The sequence below is a fragment of the Eutrigla gurnardus genome, assembly GCF_963514095.1.
Source record: "Eutrigla gurnardus genome assembly, chromosome: 17".
In the NCBI taxonomy this organism is placed as follows: Eukaryota; Metazoa; Chordata; class Actinopteri; order Perciformes; family Triglidae; genus Eutrigla; species Eutrigla gurnardus.
The window spans coordinates 21,338,780-21,359,664 of record NC_139928.1 but is presented as its reverse complement, the minus strand read 5'-3'; the positions used below and the strand labels follow the sequence as shown (position 1 = coordinate 21,359,664).

The window sequence follows — 20,885 nt, the reverse complement described above, 5'->3', positions numbered from 1 at the left end:
TCGATCTCTGTTGTGATGACTTGGAGACGGCGCTCCCTGAAAACAACATCAAGCCATACGTGTGTTGTATTACGACGTGATGACGTATGTACAACAGGTAACAGTGCCGAGGCACAGTACAGATCAGATGGCCCTGGTGTGAGGGCGCCCAGATGAGGAAGGTAGGACAGAGGGTGAGACGAAGACAGAGACAGGAACTGAGACAGACAGGAACAGGGCAGTGACAGGGATTCTACCTTTTCTCAGCAGAGAGCTCCTCCCGTACTTCAAATACTTCTTCAGTAACTCAGGACAACGATAGGTGATGTAGTGTTTATCCCAGTCTATCCCAGCTTTATTAATATCCCACTTGTGATTGGTGATGACAGCCTGTTGTTTTGAAACGATCAATCTCTTTGTCTTCGAGTTAAACGCAATGAAGTCTTCTCCATCATAACCATATTGAAAGAAACCATTTCCCTCATTGGTCTCATCATCCCATTCACAGCCAAGTATCTTCTGGAGAATGTGGACACCTGATAGAGAGAGAGAGAGAGAGAGAGAGAGAGAGAGAGAGAGAGAGAGAGAGCATTAAACCAGAGTGAGATCATCAGTTAATATCACATCGTTTCCATGGAGACACATTGATCGACAGACAACAGAGAAGGTACACCTGCTACTGTTATTGGCTCCATGAAAGCCAACCATCACCTGGACAGTGTGGACGTCTCAGGGGGAGATGGTCTGAGTACGGTTCTCTTCAAGTCCGTGTTGCAGTTCGCTTTGCCTGGTCATTGTGAACACAAAGTGTTCCAGCTTCGCTTTGCCATCGTATTTTACCCCTCTAGACCAGAGGGCCAAGTAGCCCCAAGTAGCCCCAAGACTTATAGTGACCCGGGGTCCGTTTCACAAAGCAGGTTTAGTAAAAACCTTGAGTTAGTTAACCCTGAGATGAGGGAAACTCTTTCGGTTTCACAAAGCCAGTTCAGCATAAATCTGAGTCAGTTACCCGGCTAACATACTCCGTGAACCTAACCTGCTCGCTAGCAGGTTTGCTTCAACAAACCCTGAGTTTCTCCCTACATGTCTCCGCCTTTTTCCTCAATCTGAATCAACTCTGAAAAATTGTGCCGTCCTTTCATCGTCAACCTAATCGATATGGAAATGAAAGTGATTCTAGCAGCTTTGCGTCGGGAGAGGATTTTGATTACCTTTCCTTTCAATCACATTAGATATTATCTAAACAATATTCTCCGACATTTTCAACATTTCATATCGCGGACATAATCCGCAACCAGATTCTTTGCGGAGCTAGCTTTTTTGCGAACGGGAGATTTATGAAATGTTTAAGTACATTTCTTTGTTGACATACCTGCTTATATTACTGTTTAATATGTGAAATATTATTAAAATTATAGTTACAGTTATACACATTAGATCGGGCAGTAATTGTCTGCCACGCCAACTATCTCTACTTTGCTGCAGTTACGTTGCTCCGCTTTCTCAGGATGAGCTCGTTTTCTACATAAACAATCAGTAATATCTAATAACGCTCTCCCCGTTGCCATGGTGAATCGTAGTATCGGAGCTCCATTGATGATGGCTTTGTAGAGTCGGCAGGCACGCGCGTAACTCAGAGTTTACATACTCAGAGTTGACTGAACTAATTCAAAACCGCTGTTCTGAAACTGAAAACTCAGAGTTGCCCATCTCAGAGTTGGTCAACTCAGAGTTCAGGGTTAGGTTCAGAGTTTGTTGAACCTGCTTTGTGAAACGGGCCCTCTACCCTTAATATTAAACAAACTGGAAGATTTGTATGTCCTCAATATAGGTTGTATTCATGTTAAGGTGTATTTGTTGACATATCTTTGGGGATTTATTTGGGATCAAATAATTTTGGGGACCCTCTGCAGTCATCCTGTGGACCTCCTAGGGGTCCCGGACCCCCTGTTCAAGATCTCTGCTCTAGACTTTCTGTTTGGGACACAGTCATATCAGCCACCGATTCATTCAGTACAAATATGAAATCTGAATAGTGGCTTCAACTCTTTCTAGTTGCTGATCCATCTTGTAAACAGCAAATACAAATTCAAATCATCAGGAGACACCGGTTACCTAATTGGCTAAATAACAGAGCTAACAGCTAATCACGTTCAAGGAGATCGCATTGCGTTACATTATGATCATCATTATTCAGTAACAAATAGCATTGGGCCATATTAAACATTATCATGATGTGTTCTAATGTAACCTTGTAAAATAGATATTTTATAGAGAATTAAAGAATTAAAAAGCTCAGAATTCTTTCTGTGTGGAAGTGACACTAAACATCACGTCAATGAAGGAGAAAGCATTAACTTTAATGAACTACAGTGTGAGCAGGACTGAGGCCCCATCAGAGCTGAGGTGGACCAGAATCAGAACTGAGGTTGAATCTTCAAATCTTTTGTCTGAACAACACTGAACAGGAGTTAATACAAAATTATATAAAACACAGAAATGCAGAAAATTATCTAATTAGAGAAACTGGAACTAGAACGTGTTTTCTGATTTATTAAATAAAAGACTGATAATCAATGTTCTGCTGATTATCTAGTGGATGTGTGTGTGTGTGTGTGTGTGTGTGTGTGTGTGTGTGTGTGTGTGTGTGTGTGTGTGTGTGTGTGTGGGTGGGTGTGTGTGTGTGGGTGTGTTTGTGTGTGTGTGTGTTTAGTAAAATACAGGATGAAAGTATAAACCAAATGTTGTCAGAATGAAGTGAAATATAAACAAACCTCCACTTTGGTTGAAGTGCTGCTTTGTAACTTCAATTTTGTTTTTGTCGGCCTGCTGAACAACCTCACAGCTCTCAGTGTAACTCTGCCAGTACTGAGGATAATCTTCTTTGATTCTGCTCATCCAGTCCTGTTTGGGTTCCAATCTCATGGTGTTGCTGTCATAGTGAATTACCTCAACGTCATCAACCAACGCAACAGCCACATACTCTGGGAAGTTTGGGACTCCAGAGGACGCCGTGAAGAAATACTTCATCGAGTGAATCTCTGCAACACAAGATGAACATCATGATCTCAGTTTTTATCTTCAACAAATCACTGAACAATGTTGTTTTCCTGCACACACAATCCAACAGAACTACTTCTCTCTCTCTTCTATTGCTGTTTGTTATTTTTCATATTCAACTAATAGGTTTTATTTTGTTTGATGTTGTCGTCAGAGTGTTTGTGGATTTCAGATGTTTGAGTATAAAAGTTATTTTTTTAAATACAGAAAGAACCAAGAAACCAAATCTGACCGTTTGTCCCTCACTTTCATAAATCTTGATTTCTGTAAACTGAAGTTAAATCTCAACATCGTTGTTAAACAACATGTTGTGTGAAACCAAATCCTCTCAGCTTTATATTATTTTATTTTATTTATTGGGTTCTATTGTTCAGTCTCACAATGCTATTGGATCGTACATTTGTTTGTAAGTCCCGCTTTATGGCCATGAACTCACACAACCTCTCAAGGTTTCCTTCTAACATCTCTCCGTTTCATTGGACTGGATTCATCAGATTCAACAAAAAGTAAAATGTCTTTTAGTGTAGTAAGCAATCAACCTTGCAAATGAACCCTTAGCTGTTCTGAATTGTTGTTCAGACGACGTGAGCACAAATACAGGAATTCTGCTCCCATCTAAGCCCAATTTTGCAATATAATTTTTTTGTATTATTATTCTCTAAATTCATACATAAACTTTTTTTTAAACTCTTAAATTTCTGCATCAAAGGCCTCCTACAACAACATCTGAAAGGTAAAAAAAAAAATGTTTTAGGTTTGCTAGGTCTGCTGCTCTATCCGGGCTGAAGTGAGGCTGAGACCAGGAGGAGCGCTGACTTCACCCTCCGTCTGAGCCAATGGGGATTTTAGCTGAGCACCGAGTCACTAATAGCCGGGTAAAGCCACTGAGGTTAATAACGAAAGTTAAAGTGGAGCGATGTTATTTCAGCCTGCGTGAGAGGACGCTGGAGACCCTTTATTCTGGTTTCTCAACGCTGTCCGCACCTGAAAGGAGCATTTAACCTCCTGCTCCTGTCATCTGCAGGCTAATGCAATGTAATGTCAGAGTCATTTGCCATCTTCCGAAAAAGGCTCAAGACTCACCTGTTCAGACTTCACCTCGACTCTAGCATGACCGCCCCCCCCCAAAAAAAAACTTACCTATAGCACTCTGATCGTAGCACTGTTGCTCTTAAGGTACTACTTTACTCAGATGAGGACCTAACACTTGTTCTATTTTTAGCTCTTACTTTATCGGCAATGATATGTTGTGGTTTCTTTGTTTCCTTCTTTTGACAAATGTACTTATTGTAAGTCGCTTTGGACAAAAGCGTCTGCTAAATGACCTAAATGTAAATGTAAATGTAAATGTGCAGAAATGTTTGAATGAAGCTCACATACTCTGCAGTAGTGTCTTAGTCTGCTTGTGTTCAGTCAGGCTGTCGACAACAAACAAGAGCTCCAAGTGTGTTTTCATTGATGTTTGTCTTTAGCAAAATGGCGCCTCGTGTCAGTAGAAACATCGAGAAACGGAGAGTTCCTTCGTGGTGCTGAGAAAGTGTCTGTGTGATTTACTCTACCGGTGATACGGGCACTTGCGCAGTCAATTAATCAGTCTCGCGTAGTCGGCCACTCGCAAATTTTTTTGCTAGTGTGGAGAAAAATGTAAATACATGAGCTAATCACACATGTTTTAAATTACTACACACACATACACACACACAGGCACAGGCGAGAGAGCAGCAAGGGCAGGGGTCAAACAACATACCAAGGATACATTCCTTAGCGGAAGCCGCACAGGGGAGGAGTATATGATATATGTGCATCTCGACAACATACACACACATACATAGATGACAGCACCCAGAGGGATGGATCGTATGAGCCAGTGTGGGTGGAGATACCCAGCGCTCCAACCAGGCCGCGGCATGCTAAAATTACGCTCCGCCTGCATCTATAGAATGAGCCAATCAGACTCATGCGGAGTCTCAATGAAATAAGCTGCGCATTCTGTTGTAAGCGCCTTTTGAGTGAATTCAACCCTATGTTGAGTTGACTACTAGGTCCGTGCACGTATAACTGCCGGAATATGTTTTCCTGATATTTGTGCTAATAAAGCGCTGTTATTGATATAACCCATAGACTCTCCTCGTATATTCAAGCTTACTGTTTTTTTCACAACAAATCTGGTAGCAGAGGATGGTTGGGAGAAAAGCTTGAGGAGGAAAGAATTTTAACGACTACCTCCTGTCTTGCAGAAGGAGGGGGGTCTCCTGAAAGAAAGTGGAGGCCAGAAGGATTCATCCATTCTCGGGAACGTTGATCACTGAGCGCTCAACCGAAAAGGTAAGCAGAAACCTATTTAATTGAATTCTGTATATTGAAAAATATAAATTAGGTGATCAACAACTACCGAGTGTGAGTATGAATACTTTAGACAAAATTTAACTAAAGGATAAAATGTTAAAAGAACAGAAGGAAAGCATATTCTGCAAAAGTGATAAAAATAAACCTGCCATAGTGTGTACACATGTGTGACTGAACCTAACAGAAAACACGAGATGAAGGACGAATAGAAGGGCTTTTATGTGTACAGTATCGTGAAGAGCGGACCCACCACACCCCGTGAAGCATGAGAATTCTTGCACATAATTAAGTCACTCTATTAACGAACATAGCGTGTTTTGGGTTAACCAACAGACTGCATAAATAGTACTTTGTAATTCGGAAATCGATACAACTCCCCCGGGACCGCGCTGTCGAGCAGAGAAGCGTAGGCAGTGGTTGTAATACAATAGAAATTTATAGTACTTTGTAATTTGGAAACCGATACAACTCCCCCGGGACCGCGCTGTCGAGTAGAGAAGCGTAGGCAGTGGTTGTAATACAATAAAATTTAGACATGGCATGGAGTTTTATGACATAGACATAGAAGAGTTCAGAGAGATAGATAACAAAGAAGAAGAGGAAGCAGCCGACACCCTGTTGCACGCTCTAGGAAGTGACACTCTCCACTCAGCAGCAACAGCAGAGACACACACACCAACGATAACGGTAGTGAGTAGACAGATACTAGAACTAGAAAAACTTATTAAGACGAGTCTGTTAAATAAACCTAGTGGGATTCGGGCTGGTCTGGGTAACGTTAGGAGCGATTCTTTTGATTATATTGAGGGATTGAACGAGGGGGAAATGGAAGACTTCGTAGAGACCTTGAAGGCTAGAGTTATGACTGAGGATAGAAGTAAAAAGGGAGATGGGAAGATAGTTAAATCAGTAGCGAAAAGGTGGGAGATAAAGGGATGGATCACCAAGGACGGGCTGCCATCAAGAGAAGCTATGAATATAATGGTGAATGATGTCAAACAAAGATTAGAGAGAGCTCGACAGAACATGGAGGCTGAAAAGGACAAGCGATCATTTTTCAAACCACTCAAAAAGATGTTTGAAGAACAAGAAGAAGAGACAAGAGTAACAAATCTAATGCTAAAAGACCTGTTTCAGCAGAGAAGAATGGAGAGGGGAGACAAACATGAAGAGACACAGGGAGGGGGAGGGGGCATATATCCAGTCCTGCCAGAGAAGTTAACAACTGGGCCTCCAGAAACGACACCTCCCCCAACAGCCCCACCTCCCTACACCCACCAAAGATTAATGCCTGCACAGACCACAGACACAGCAGTACAAGCACCAGTACTAACATTGGCCGGCGTGGAAGTCCTCGTACAAGACCAAGACAGAGAGGAAATGAAGAGAGAAGTGGAAAGACTGCAACAGCGAATAACGGCACTGGAGCCCCCTGGAGGATCAAGGAGTCAAGGCGGCTCAGAAAAGACCTGGTCAGAAAGTGAACCAGAAGGACCCCTCACAAAAAATCCCTCGAAGCCACCTAGTGGTGGAAACTATACCGACCCAAGGAAGGAGGGGTCAACCAGAGTAAAGTCACCTGCCAGCAGTATTGGCGGCCAGAAAAAGGAAGAGGAACAGGGAGCGGCTGGAGGATACAACCCTAAATCAGCGGCATGTGGATACGATCGGGACTTCATGAGAGATAACGAGGACCACTTTGGCCTCCCCACAGGAGGGGTAGACATATCTCAATTGACTGATCTAAGCAACATGGCCGCTCCAAGTCCAAAAACCCCGCCAAGGAGCCCAAGCCCCACCAGAGGAAGATATGTGGTGCTTCACGGGCCCCCATACCACGGATGTCTCCCTCCCAGAACACATACCACTGCCAAGACAACATGGACTCCCATGTACGGACCACCCAGGAGCCGCAGTGGTTTTGAATGCGGTGAACTCACGATTTTGGACTATAACCCCCCATGACGTAGGAGCCCTGGAAACACAACCAGTAATTGTCACCCTGAAAGACCCAGATGCACATCCTATTTATCGACGGCAGTATCCTCTAACCCAAGATCAAATGAAGGGAATTGCCCCCACGATACAGGGCCTTCTGGACGTCGGGGTAATATACGAGTGCCACTCCCCATGGAATACTCCCATATTACCGGTACAGAAAGCAGGGGGAAAGGGCTGGAGAATGGTACAAGACTTCCGCCCTATAAATGATGTAACGACTCCAGATGTTCATCCAGTACCAGACCCACACGTAGCACTCACGAGTTTAAGCCCAGCATTTCGATACTTCACTGTCATAGATTTGGCAAACGCTTTCTTCAGTGTTCCACTGGCACAAACATCACAAGCCATGTTTGCTTTCACGTTTGGGGGCAAACAGTACACCTACAATCGGTTGCCACAGGGGTTCAGGGACTCGCCAGGTCTCTTTAATCAGGTACTAAAAGCACACCTACTAGAACTCCAATGGCCACCAGGGGTTGTGCTCATCCAATATGTAGATGATCTTCTCTTGGCAGCAGAAACATCTACCCTCTGCCTGGAGGCCACTGCCCTACTGTTCTCAGTTCTGCACAAAAAGGGCTACAAAGTCAAGAGAGAAATAGTGCAGCTATGCAGAGAAGAAGTCCTATTCCTAGGCCGACAAATCTCGGCATCAGGATTGGGAGTATCTACGGCCCACAGGGAATCAATCCTACACCATCCAAAGCCCACCACGGTGGCAGACATGCTGTCATTTCTGGGACTAACGGGCTACAGCCGATCCCACATACCTGATTACTCCAATCGGACACAACCTTTGCGGACAATGATCAACGAGGTAGGGGCTCGAAACCTCACAGAACGACTACCCTGGACTTCTGAAGCTGAACAAGCATTCACTGACATGAAACAAGTACTCTCCCAAGCCGCTGCACTCACCTCACCGGACTACACAGAAGTGTTCCATTTGGATGTTTCTGAACAAAATGCATTTTTAAATGCTGTTTTGTATCAGAAAAAAGGGGGAGAGAGGAATGTGTTGATATACTACTCTTCAAAACTCGACGCAGTGGAAACCGGACAGTCAATGTGCGCCAGATATGTTGCAGCGGTAGCAAAAGCTCTCCAAAAAACAGCACATGTAGTGATGTGTCACCCATTACAGGTCCACACTGAACATGGAGTTGCAGCGTTTTTGGCAAGTAAGGAGTTTACTTTCAGCATGGCCAGAAAAACCAAGATTCAAAGAGAATGCACCAGGCCACATCCTTTGTCGCAGCCGAAAGGAACATGGCTGGAAACTTTGGGAAAGGAACCCCACATTCATGTGAAGAACTTGCGGTCAAGGAAAGTAAGCTCAGACAAGACCTGAAAAATGACATAGATCCCAAAGCAGAACTCTGGCTCTACACTGACGGATGCTGCTATCGAGGAGAAAACGGACTGAACCAGGCATCATATGCAGTGGTTCAGCAACACCCCAATGGAAGACATGAGACGCTCAAAGCAGAAGTAATACCACAACCCGCTTCAGCGCAAATGGCAGAAGTCAAGGCGCTCACCGAAGCCTTGAAACTGGCCAAAGGAAAGACGGTGAACATCTTTACAGATTCTGCTTACGCACATGGGGCGGCACAAGTAGATGCACCCATGTGGCAACGGAGGGGATTCGTAACATCCAGCAACGCCCCAATCAAACACCAAAGAGAAATACAAGAGCTGGTGGAAGCAATCACCCTACCAAGAGGAGTATCCATAATGAAGTGCAAAGGTCATGAGAAAACAGGCACCAGGATCAGTCAAGGAAACGAGGCTGCAGATCAGGCGGCCAAAAAGGCAGGAGGATATCAGCCAAAGCAAATGATACTTAAGCTGACGCCCCCCCAACCTAAGCTCACCGAAGAAGACCTAAAAAAGATACAAGAACAAGCAGGCCCGTACGAATGGTCGACATGGACACAAAAGGGGGCCACAAAGAAAGAAGGTCTCTGGAGATCACATGATGGAAGGATAGTGGCACCAGCAAAACTAGTAGCGACCCTACTAAAAGAAGCCCATGGACCAACCCATGAAGGACAAAGACAGACACTGTTGAACATTTCAGCACTCTGGTGGCACCCACACCTAGACAGCATGGCAAAACTATACTGCGAAGAATGCGTCGTCTGTGGAAACCACAACCCAAGAAAACCATTCAAAACGCCCATGGGATCCTACCCCGTACCTCTCGCACCATTCCAAGATATTAGTATAGATTATACAGATATGGGACAGGAGAACGTAGTACAGGGAAAGAGGTACATGTTGGTAATGGTAGACAGATTTTCAAGATGGGTAGAAGCAATCCCCACAAATAGAGAAGACGGGAAGACAGTAATAAAGTGGTTGCAAACAGAGCTAATACCCAGATACGGGGTACCGAAACGTATCAGATCAGACAACGGGACACATTTTAACAATCAGATGCTGAGTGAAGTGGAGGCATTCCTGGGGATTGCACACAGTTTTGGTTCGGTCTACCATCCACAGTCCCAGGGACTGGTGGAACGCGCGAATCAAACGTTGAAGGCTAAAATAGCCAAGGTATGTGCGGGCAGTAAGATGACATGGTTGGAGGCCCTCCCTTTGGCTCTCATGGCCATGAGAACCTCAAAAGGGGGAGGCACGCACCTGTCGCCCCATGAGTTGTTGACGGGAAGGCCAATGCCTGGCCCGCCACGTGATGGAGGACATATACCTCCTTTAGATGTGTGTCAGATAGAGAAATCCGACTACATGAGAGAACTAATATCTCTTGTCTCAGCCCTCTCATTACAGGTGCAGAAGGCACAGGAGAAGGATCCCGAAGAGCAGGGGACGATAGTCAAAGTAGGAGACTGGGTCAGGGTCAAGGTTCACAAAAGAAAGTGGACAGACCCCAGGTGGACTGGTCCGTACGAAGTGAAGGAGGTTACTTCACACTTGGTCCAGGTCAAGGGAAAAGCAGGAGCTCCCTGGCACCACCTGACACATTGTGCCCCAGCATCACCACCTACTCGCTCACTCCAGGAAGTGAGAACAGATTTGGCCCAAAATGACGACTCCGAGGAGTTTTAGGAGACTCTCCGGAGATCCGTCTGTTGCACCGGAGGAAAGACGGAGGTGGAGATATGCAGACTATCTCCCAAGGGGGAAAACGATGTGCACCGTGATCATGGGTGTAACCGGGGTGGCGGTAATACTCCTTCTACTAGGACTTGAACTAATAAACAAAGAGCGAGACAATTCCACCAACATTTACCTAACCCGTCCCAAAAGGGAACAAACGAAAACTTTCCAGATCCCCGAAGTCGCGTGCGGTGCTAAAATAGTTTTAAATTATACTGCCGGGGATACCACAATGTTCACATTCGACCTGTGCTCCGTGATAGACTGCGGGGAATCCCAAGCAAGTTGGCGGGGCTACGATGTCTATCTGTGTCATAGTCCACGAATAGTGGAGAGCTGCGAGGCCACTGGGAATGCTTTCCAACATGGGTTTGGGCTCTCGGTGCATTCACAGCCATTTTGTCCCGAGTGGTATCTAGTAACAAAGTTCACTGGGACTTGGTCCGGTTTTACCCGATTCCCACACAGCGAGTTTTGGGACCACATTTCGTTCCAAAGAGATTTCAGTCCAACCGGCAATCCGCTCACTCTCTCTATCAATAACATTAAGGCAAGCTCCACGGGAAAAAATCGCATATGGATCGCATTAGGAGTAGACGTCACCGGAAAAGACCAGATACGAGGAATACAAGTAAACATATACCCGCCCAAATACGCCCCCACTAGTAAAGGTAGTGCAACGAATACGACCACAGCTAATTCCACTGCCCTAAAGCCGCCCACTACCAGTCCGATAGTGATGACCCAGGATTACACAGAATTAACTCCTTTAGACGTCGTAAAAATGGCTACAGGCTTCGGAGAAAGTAACATTTGGTTGAGGTGAATTACGGATAATGCTAAGCGCCAGAACATGACGGGATGTGTAGCATGCGCGGCTGCGCGTCCTGCCATGTTCGTCGAACCTGCCCCCTTATATCCAGACAAAGACAAAGTAGGTTATGAATGTATGATGAACTTAACCAGAAAAGCCACACCCTCAGGATGCCAATCCCTGGCATCAGTCTTCCCACCCATTGATAATAAAACTAGGGCCGGCTATTTTACCGCCATAAAAGGAAAAGATCCCAGGTATCAGTGTTTCAACTTCACCAGCAGCAAACCAAAAGTTAATGTGGGAAACATACCCTCAGATTGGTGTAATAGGACAACATCTGGGGATGTGATAGGACCATGGGCCCGAGCGGGACTGTTTTACTATTGTGGAGGGTTGCGTCTCTATTCTCGAGTAGAGGCCGACACCACCTTAGGCACCTGCGCCATGGTCAGACTAGGGATGCCCCTTACGTTAATAGGCAGTCGAGTGATAAAAAAAACCCTCAGGACCTAACGCCCTCGTCCGGCGAAGAAGAAGACATATACTTGCTAAAAGGGACACAAGCTTGCAAGACCCATTTGGAGGGACCACATACGTGGACGCTATAGGTATCCCTCGAGGCGTGCCAGACGAGTATAAATTGGCCAATCAAGTAGGGGCAGGGTTCGAATCGATCTTTCTCTGGATACTCCCCAATAAAAACGTAGACCGCATTAACTATATCCACTATAATCTTTTGCGCCTCGCTAATGCCACTAGGGATGCAGTAGAGGGGCTGGCGGAGCAGCTCGCACCCACATCGATCATCACTATGCAAAATAGAATGGCGCTAGACATGCTCCTAGCTGAAAAAGGGGGTGTCTGTGCCATGTTCGGAAAACTTTGCTGTACCATAATCCCCAATAACACGGCCCCAGATGGCTCAGTCACTCGAGCATTAGAAAACCTAAGAGCACTCTCCAAAGAAATGCACAAAGCATCAGGGGTCGATGACCCGTTCACCAAATGGATGGAAGTAGTGTTTGGAAAATGGAAAGCGGTAATAATATCTTTAGCAGCCTCAATAGCCATCTTCCTGGCCATACTAGTCACCTGTGGGTGCTGCTGCATTCCATGTCTGAGAACCATGGTTTCCAGGTTAGTGCAAACTGCACTGACTAAAGAAAAAGACCCACCAAAATATATGATGCCCCTACTAGCTAATGAGGAACTTGAGGATGGGAGCCTGGACATGGAAGACGAGGAAGGAAAAGAGTACCTTTAAACAAAATGTTCACACCTAGTTGGTGTGAAAAGGGGGATTTGTGGAGAAAAATGTAAATACATGAGCTAATCACACATGTTTTAAATTACTACACACACATACACACACACAGGCACAGGCGAGAGAGCAGCAAGGGCAGGGGTCAAACAACATACCAAGGATACATTCCTTAGCGGAAGCCGCACAGGGGAGGAGTATATGATATATGTGCATCTCGACAACATACACACACATACATAGATGACAGCACCCAGAGGGATGGATCGTATGAGCCAGTGTGGGTGGAGATACCCAGCGCTCCAACCAGGCCGCGGCATGCTAAAATTACGCTCCGCCTGCATCTATAGAATGAGCCAATCAGACTCATGCGGAGTCTCAATGAAATAAGCTGCGCATTCTGTTGTAAGCGCCTTTTGAGTGAATTCAACCCTATGTTGAGTTGACTACTAGGTCCGTGCACGTATAACTGCCGGAATATGTTTTCCTGATATTTGTGCTAATAAAGCGCTGTTATTGATATAACCCATAGACTCTCCTCGTATATTCAAGCTTACTGTTTTTTTCACAACACTAGCAACCTGCAGTTGGAAACTGCACGGTGCGGACGTAAAGTCGAAAACTATAGCAAATTAGAATATTCGTGTGTTTCGTGCTGTCGGCAGCCCGGTGTATCGGCAGACGGAGGTGCGTTTGCCGTCCGTTCGCCCGCTAGTGTTTCTCGTGGGGAAGAGCGCTATCCAGGAGCATGCGCTCGCGGCCCCGTCGCCAGAGGGACCCAGGAAGAGGCTGGTCTCCCTCGATCCAGACGAGGTTCGTGAGGCGGGTTCAAACCCCCCTACCAGGCAGCACCGCCGATCTTCACCCCAGCTACAAGGGAGGTGTCCCCCCTCTCCAACGCCCCCTTTGTATCCGGCAGTTTCGACTAAATTGTTAAACGTAGCTTTTGGTCTCCTCTCACTCTTAGTTAAATACGTACACAGGTATTATATTATTTGGTTATAAATTCCTTGAGTCAGATTACATCCCTTTGGTAATTATACAGTCCTTTATATGCTCCAGTACTTTCTTCAGTACAGTAGCCTACCACAGAAGAGGAGTTTGTTGGCTGAAAGCTTTGGCATTGGCTCTACTTTTGGAGATCCAAGGAACGACAAGCTATTTCTAATATTCCAATATCAGCTGTGTCTGATTGTCTCGTCAGCCTGCCCTCATGTTTTCCAACCTGAGCCCCGTTCCTAATCAGTCCTGGTGTATATAGTCTGTGTATTCCCTCTGTTTCCTTGTCAGTTCCTTCTGTGTATTTGGTCTAGTATGTTCCTTGTGGTTCGGCCTGTTATCCCTGCTGTCGTATTCCTTTTTGTGGGTTTTTGCCTGCCTGTTTTTGGGACTCTTGTTTTTTTGCTTAGGAAGTGACCCGGAAGTAAACAAGTGGCCGCCATGATAAAAATTAATTCTCTAAATTTGAAGGAAGGGAGCTGCAATGCTTCCTTTCAGATCTCCTTTAGCATAGGATGCAACAGATCTTCCTTTACGAAAGGAAAGGAGATTACACCGACCCAAAATTCCTTGTGAGGGCAACATTTAAAGTGAACGAATGTGATGATCTTGGGGTTTTTTTGTTTCCCCTGTTGTTTTGTAGTTTCTGTCTCTTGTTGTTGTTGGTTTCCTGTTTTATTTTGTAGTCCTTCTGTCTTGGGTTGTCCTTCTTTACTTCCTGTTGCTTCAGTTAGTATACATATGCCAATAATCAATATCCTTCATATCAATAAACTGAATATCACAAGATCTGTAAGCATATATGGAATCACAAAAAGACAGCATTTTGGAATATCAGACAATTTATTGACAAAAAAAAAACAAAGTAGAAAAATAATGAAATTGAGCAACTTAGTTGTACAATCATCTACTTGATGCAACACCAGAAGTGATTCTGAGCATCGCTGCTCAGTTTCTACCAAACTAAGAGAGCAGACGTCCGCTGTCCCAAAACACCAGCAGGACATACTTTCAGAAACATCTCATTTCATTTTCACCATCAGTGTGCTGAGAAGCTCCAAACAGCCCAGAAGGCTTTAAGGATCCCCCATCATAAATATAAATATATAAAAAATATAAATATATTTCAAAAACACATCAAAAGAGATGAAACAACCAGATCTCATGTGAACAAATAATAATAATTTATTTCCTTTATGGGCGCCTTTCTAAACACTCAAGGTCACCATACAAAGTCAAATAAAAACAGTGAGAGCATCAATCAGACATTCATCACAGCGAGCAAACCCTAATAAAACAGTGTAGAAGGAGCAACTGAATTAAAGGGAGGAGGCTTGTCTAAATAGATATGTTTTCCAGTGAGATTAGAAAGTGGGGATGGAACTGAAGTGTTGGATGTCATGAGACAGATAATAAACAGCACATTTCCACGTGCCGTTATTAAGCATTTCAGGCTTTTCCCACGTCGTTCAGCCACAGTGAAGCGGTCGCACAACTAAGTTAGATTTAAGGAAACTTCACGGTCGGGCTTCAAATCAGTACATAATCTACGCAGCATACGTAATGAAACAAGTTAACAGGAAACGCGTCGTGAAACTATGAACTTTTAAAAGAAAGCAGCAACGCTCCGGGACACGGGTCTGGGACACCGGTCTCCTTGGTGCAAGTCGTGTGTTTGTTTGACCCTCCACCGGCAGACTCACGTTCTAAACGTCCTCACTTGTTCACGACGCTGCTTCTTCATTCAGATGTGTTTACGTTGCAGTGCAGACGCCGTGGCATACGAACGACTAACAAGAAGCTAGAAAGGCGTTCTTATTGCAGCGACGGGACGACGAATTGTTGCATCATCATTCGCCGTTTGGAGAAAACAGGCTGTTTGACACATCATCATATTCCAGATACACGAAGAAAAACCTCTAGGAAGTCAATCATCGTAAAAACAATCTTACGTTTTCAAGAAATATACAAACTACTCACACAAGTGGAAAATAAACTCTGAAGTATATAATGTGTGTGTGTTTGTGTGTGTGTGTCGGGGTCGGCAACACTGATCCAACAACGGAGAGAAAAACTCTAATATCTGTTATCTCTCGTTATCATCAAACTGCCGGATGCTACGAGTGCAGATATGAAAATTCATGGATGTGTGTCGACATGTGAATTTACATTTGTGAAAAGCCTGACAGCATTAAAAAGCATTTAAAAGTATTAAAGTTCAGCTATGCTGTATTATTTAGAGATGAACACACAAACTTCAAAATTATATTTGTAAACTAAAACAAAAAGCCAAATCGTACTTGTAAAATATATACCAACCTAATTTTGAAATGTCGTATTCCAATCAATGAGCATCTACGATGACATCACTGACAGCATCAATAATCCTCGGACGAGTCGCTTTTCAAATTACGCATCGTCATTTGATACATTTTTAATTCGCAAATATTGATTATTGCTCCTTTTAAAGCCTTGTTGCGTTTGGCAACGTTAATGTTTTGGCCACGTGAATATCAGGGACATTAAACCGGTTTTGTCGGTGATCCGGCTCTTTTGTTTATATTTGATTTCAGATTGTGTCAAACTTTGTACATAACAGAGTCTGAAGTTATGGACTGAAGTTCACCCTCCTCTTCCTGCAGTCACTCACATCTGTCAAATACACAAGCATTAAAAATGAACAGTGCAAAACGTAATAATATGGCAATAAGGTATCAGAAATGGAAGGTGTGAAACCACTGGGATAGTACAGGCGTCACACATTAGTTACCTTTTATCCAACGGTGTGTTGCTGCTTGAAGTCTCCGGGTCTGAAGAGACCAAAATACAAAACAATAGTCAAGTAAAGGACAAAATCAGATAAAGAAGCGTTTTGTACGGACAGACAGATGGATATGGACCTGATCGGATAATCAACGATCCTGTAGTTGAAGTCTCAGACGGGGTCTTCTTGTCTAAAAAAACAGAACAAAAGAAATCAACACAAGGTCAATCCTGGGTGACTGTCATGACATTCTCTAGTCTATAGTGTTACTACTCACATATATATATACACATTCACAGTATATCTGCAGCGTCATACTAGCCTACCTTTTATTTTGTTTTCATTTCATTCTTATTATTTTCTACTTGACCTTTTCACTATACAATGTATTGATATTGTAGTTGAACAACATAATTTGTAAGCAATAAAGTACACAAATAAGAGAATCCTCCTTCACCGCGACATTTCGAAAAATGTCAAAAATGTCCCATTCATCATTTTATCCCGTCAGATATTTGTGTTAAATTGTCATAATTAGCGTATGAACTCATTCATCCTTCCATGCATTTGGAATGAAATTTTAAAATATAGGGAGCGACTGCTTTTCAAGTGATTATTACTTTTAAATGTTATTATTATTTAAAGTTTGAATTGGGAATGAAAGTTTAGCTGTGTCAACTTTAGCACTCAGTGAAAGCCACTTTTGGAAATCAATGCAACAAAAATGTTTAATATAATAAAACAAGATGTACTAACAAGTATGCGGGCATTTGTCTGAAAGAAAAACTGGGATTAAACAAAATACATGAAAAATAGGAGCAAATCTGATGAAACCTGAATCTGACAATAAAAATAACAATGAATGTTGAAATTGAATATGAGTTTGTGTCTTCTAGTCGTGACCTTATAGCGCTTGTTGTTGAAGTTTACTGGATAAAGTCACCAACTCAAAGCCTGAAATCAAGAAGAGATGAGACAACGTCTCTGTTTGGGTCTTACAGTTCTTTTTTTTGTGAACCATGAATCCAATCCCAGCGAGGACGAGAGCAAGAAGTACGACTGCAGCGATGACGATGATGACGGTGGTCATGTCAGTGGGCTTCTCTGTTGAGCACAAAACAAGAGGAAATAGTCACAACCTGAACAGATGAAGCAGGTTCCAGGAGAAGAACCTCCATTTGTCAACCGGACCACAATCCTGTATTCAGTGTGTTTGTTGGTCCTTTTGAAAACGTGATCCTGACTGATCTCCTGACAGATACATACATTCATCCAGTTATTAAATCATTCTACTCATCCTCTAAAACTGACCAGTAGTTCATTCAATACGGCGCCTACGACCTCTGAACTGTGGTTGCACATTAAAACAGATACACAACGTTTTTATCATTTACAGCTTAAAAACGAATATTAATTTACAAACAGGGTGAAAAGAAAACGTCTTTCAAAGCATAAAAAGAAACAAAAGACGGTTTATAAACGTGTATTTTGTATGTTTGATTATGTTTCTCAGCATGTGCTTCCCACCTTCATCACTTCTGGTCTCAGTCTCACCTTTGTTGCTCCTGATGACGTCCAGTGTGGTGACGATGTCCTTCTTCACACCAGAGAGCTGAAAAACACACTCGTACCTGCTCCGGTCTTCAGCTGCCACTGAGAGTTTCAGGTCAGCACTCATCTGGAAGGTTCCATCGTGGTTGGGGAGGATCTCTCCGAGGTCCACGTCCTCATGGAGATCCTCTCCATCTCTCCTCCAGAACAGTACGGCTCTTTGAGGGTAGAAACCTGTAGCGTGGCAGCTGATTGGAGAGGAGGGAGTCTTCTGGAGGAAGGACACTGAGGGAAGCTCTGAGGAGAGAGAGACGGGTTAGAGGTTCTTTATCATTATTATTATTATCTGCTGTGTATTAATGATCATGTCTGATGTATCTGAAATGCCTTAGTGACACATACACGATTTATGTTTGTATGTTTTCAATGTAAATAACTGTGATGTGAAGATAAGTGAGAAAAGAAGGGAGAGACAGTAGAGATAATGAGACTTGCACTCACACTGCTCCAAGCCTGTACCAGACTGGTACTTAATAAAAATGCCGCCGTGTATCTCCTTCCAAAATCCAGTACGCTTGCGCTGTCTGCTCGAAATCGCGTGTTTACTAGAAATATGTGCGGATGTGACTTGTCAGTAAAGTTTCAGGCATGTTCTCTGTGTCATTCTCTGTTGTGATGACTTGGAGACGGCGTTCCCTGAAAACAACATCAAGCCATACGTGTGTTGTATTACGACGTGATGACGTATGTGCAACAGGTAACCGTGCACAGTACGGATCAAATGGCCCTGGTGTGAGGGCGGCCAGATGAGGAAGGTAGGACAGAGGGTGAGACGAAGACAGAGACAGGAACTGAGACAGACAGGAACAGGGCAGTGACAGGGATTCTACCTTTTCTCAGCAGAGAGCTCCTCCCGTACTTCAAATACTTCTTCAGTAACTCAGGACAATGATAGGTGATGTCATGTTTATCCCGTTCTAGCCAAGCTTTATTAATATCCCACTTGTGATTGGTGATGACAGCCTGTTGTTTTGGAACGATCCATGTCTTTGTCTTCAGGTCAAACGCAATGAAGTCTTCTCCATCATAACCATATTGAAAGAAACCATTTCCTTCATTGGTCTCATCATCCCATTCACAGCCAATTATCTTCTGGAGAATGTGGACACCTGATAGAGAGAGAGAGAGAGAGAGAGAGAGAGAGAGAGAGAGAGAGAGAATTAAACCAGAGTGAGATCATCAGTTAATATCACATCGTTTCCATGGAGACACATTGATCCACAGACAACAGAGGAGCTACACCTGCTGCTGTTATTGGCTCCATGAAAGCCAACCATCACCTGGACAGTGTGGACGTCTCAGGGGGAGATGGTCTGAGTAAGGTTCTCTTCAAGTCCGTGTTGCAGTTCGCTTTGCCTGGTCATTGTGAACATAAAGTGTTCCAGCTTCGCTTTGCCATCGTATTTTACCCCTCTAGACCAGAGGTCTTCAACGTTTTCAGGCCAAGTAGCCCCAAGACTTATATTGACCCGGTAGAGGGCCCCCATAATATTAAACAAAGAAGATTTGTATGTGCTCAATATAGGTTGTATTCATGTTAAGGTGCATACGCAACTCCTGGTCCAAGCACTGGTCATCTCCCGCCTTGACTACTGCAACTCTCTCCTGGCCAGATTCCCGGCCTCGGCGACTAAACCATTGCAGCGTATCCAGAACGCTGCAGCACGCCTTGTCTTCAATCTACCGAAATTATCCCATTTGACCCCCCTCCACCGTGACCTCCACTGGCTCCCTGTTGCAGCACGCATCCAATTCAAGACGATGGCACTGGCTATTGAAGAACTGTGGGGGAAACAGTTGTGCTGGGACCACTTCACCCGTACTCCGGTTAGGGAATAAGGACACTGTTTCGACGTTTTCAACTTTCTTTATATACATTTTTTCAGCCGCCGTTCAGTACACACATTTTGTTCAACACGCTGACTTTTTTTAAGGACCCCAAACATCAACAAAGCTGCCCTGTAAACTGCCTGACTCAAATTATTCACATATTTAGATGAACATTATATTTAACAAATTAACATATTAATAGGGTGTCTTTGCTTACTCACAAAGGGAATTTATAACAGCCGCCCCCTAAATAGCATGGCTATTTTGAAATAAACATAAATTCCCACAACAAGAGTCCTTTAACCAGGATTATCTTCGGGAAGAGCTGACAGCTGGACCAGCCGAGCCACTGGTCTCAGGTAAGTCTTCTCGCCAACTCTGACCTCAGCTGTCCGTATACATCCATCATCACTTGCATTCAGCTTGACCACCCTCCCCATTGGCCAGTGAGCACGTGGAAGCTGAGGATCAACAATCATCACAACTGTAACCAGGAGGAGATGATCTGTGTGTTGGCGCCACCTCTGGCGGGTTTGAAGAGTGGGTAAGTAGTTTCTGATGAACTCTGTCCAGAAGTGGTCCGCCATCATCTGGCAATGACGCCAGCGCCTCCTGGTGAGGGCGTCGGGAGCATAGGTGACTTGTGGGAGAGAGGCATCCTGCTGCCCCATCAACAGCATGCTAGGCGTCACTGGGTCTGGATCGGCCACATCCGAAGATACATATCCTAACGGCTTGGCATTGAGGATGTCTTCCACCTCGATGAGGAGTGTGAGCAGAACCTCCTCTTGGAGCGCTTGTGCACCTATGACCACTTGCAGGGATTTCTTGACTGATTGAATCTCGCGCTCCCAGATACCACCAAAGTGGGGAGATGCTGGTGGGTTAAAACGGAACTTAATCTGCTTTTCTGCAAGCCTCTCCTGCAACTGTGACTCCATTGCTGCAAAGGCCTCCGTCAGCTCCTTATCTGCCCTTCGGAAGTTAGTCCCCTGGTCAGAGAGGATCTCAAAGGGGGTGCCTCTCCGCGTGATGAACCGTCTCAGTGCTAGGAGGAAAGCATCTGTGTCGAGGCTGGTGAGCAGGTC

The 20,885-nt window shown here is 44.3% G+C and overlaps 1 protein-coding gene across 1 annotated transcript in view; it reads right to left on the bottom strand.

The window, feature by feature from the left end:
* The window catches only part of LOC311027496 (DLA class I histocompatibility antigen, A9/A9 alpha chain-like), a gene marked incomplete at its 3' end in the record, with an annotated part of 34,318 nt that overhangs the window by 2,185 nt on the left and 11,248 nt on the right, over positions 1-20,885 (bottom strand). Inside the window, exons 2-3 of the mRNA XM_084031518.1 lie at positions 2,754-3,020; positions 237-515 (exon numbers count right to left, since the gene is read on the bottom strand). Coding sequence (XP_083887644.1) covers positions 237-515; positions 2,754-3,020 — 546 coding nt within the window. The remainder of the gene's footprint in view (positions 1-236; positions 516-2,753; positions 3,021-20,885) is intronic.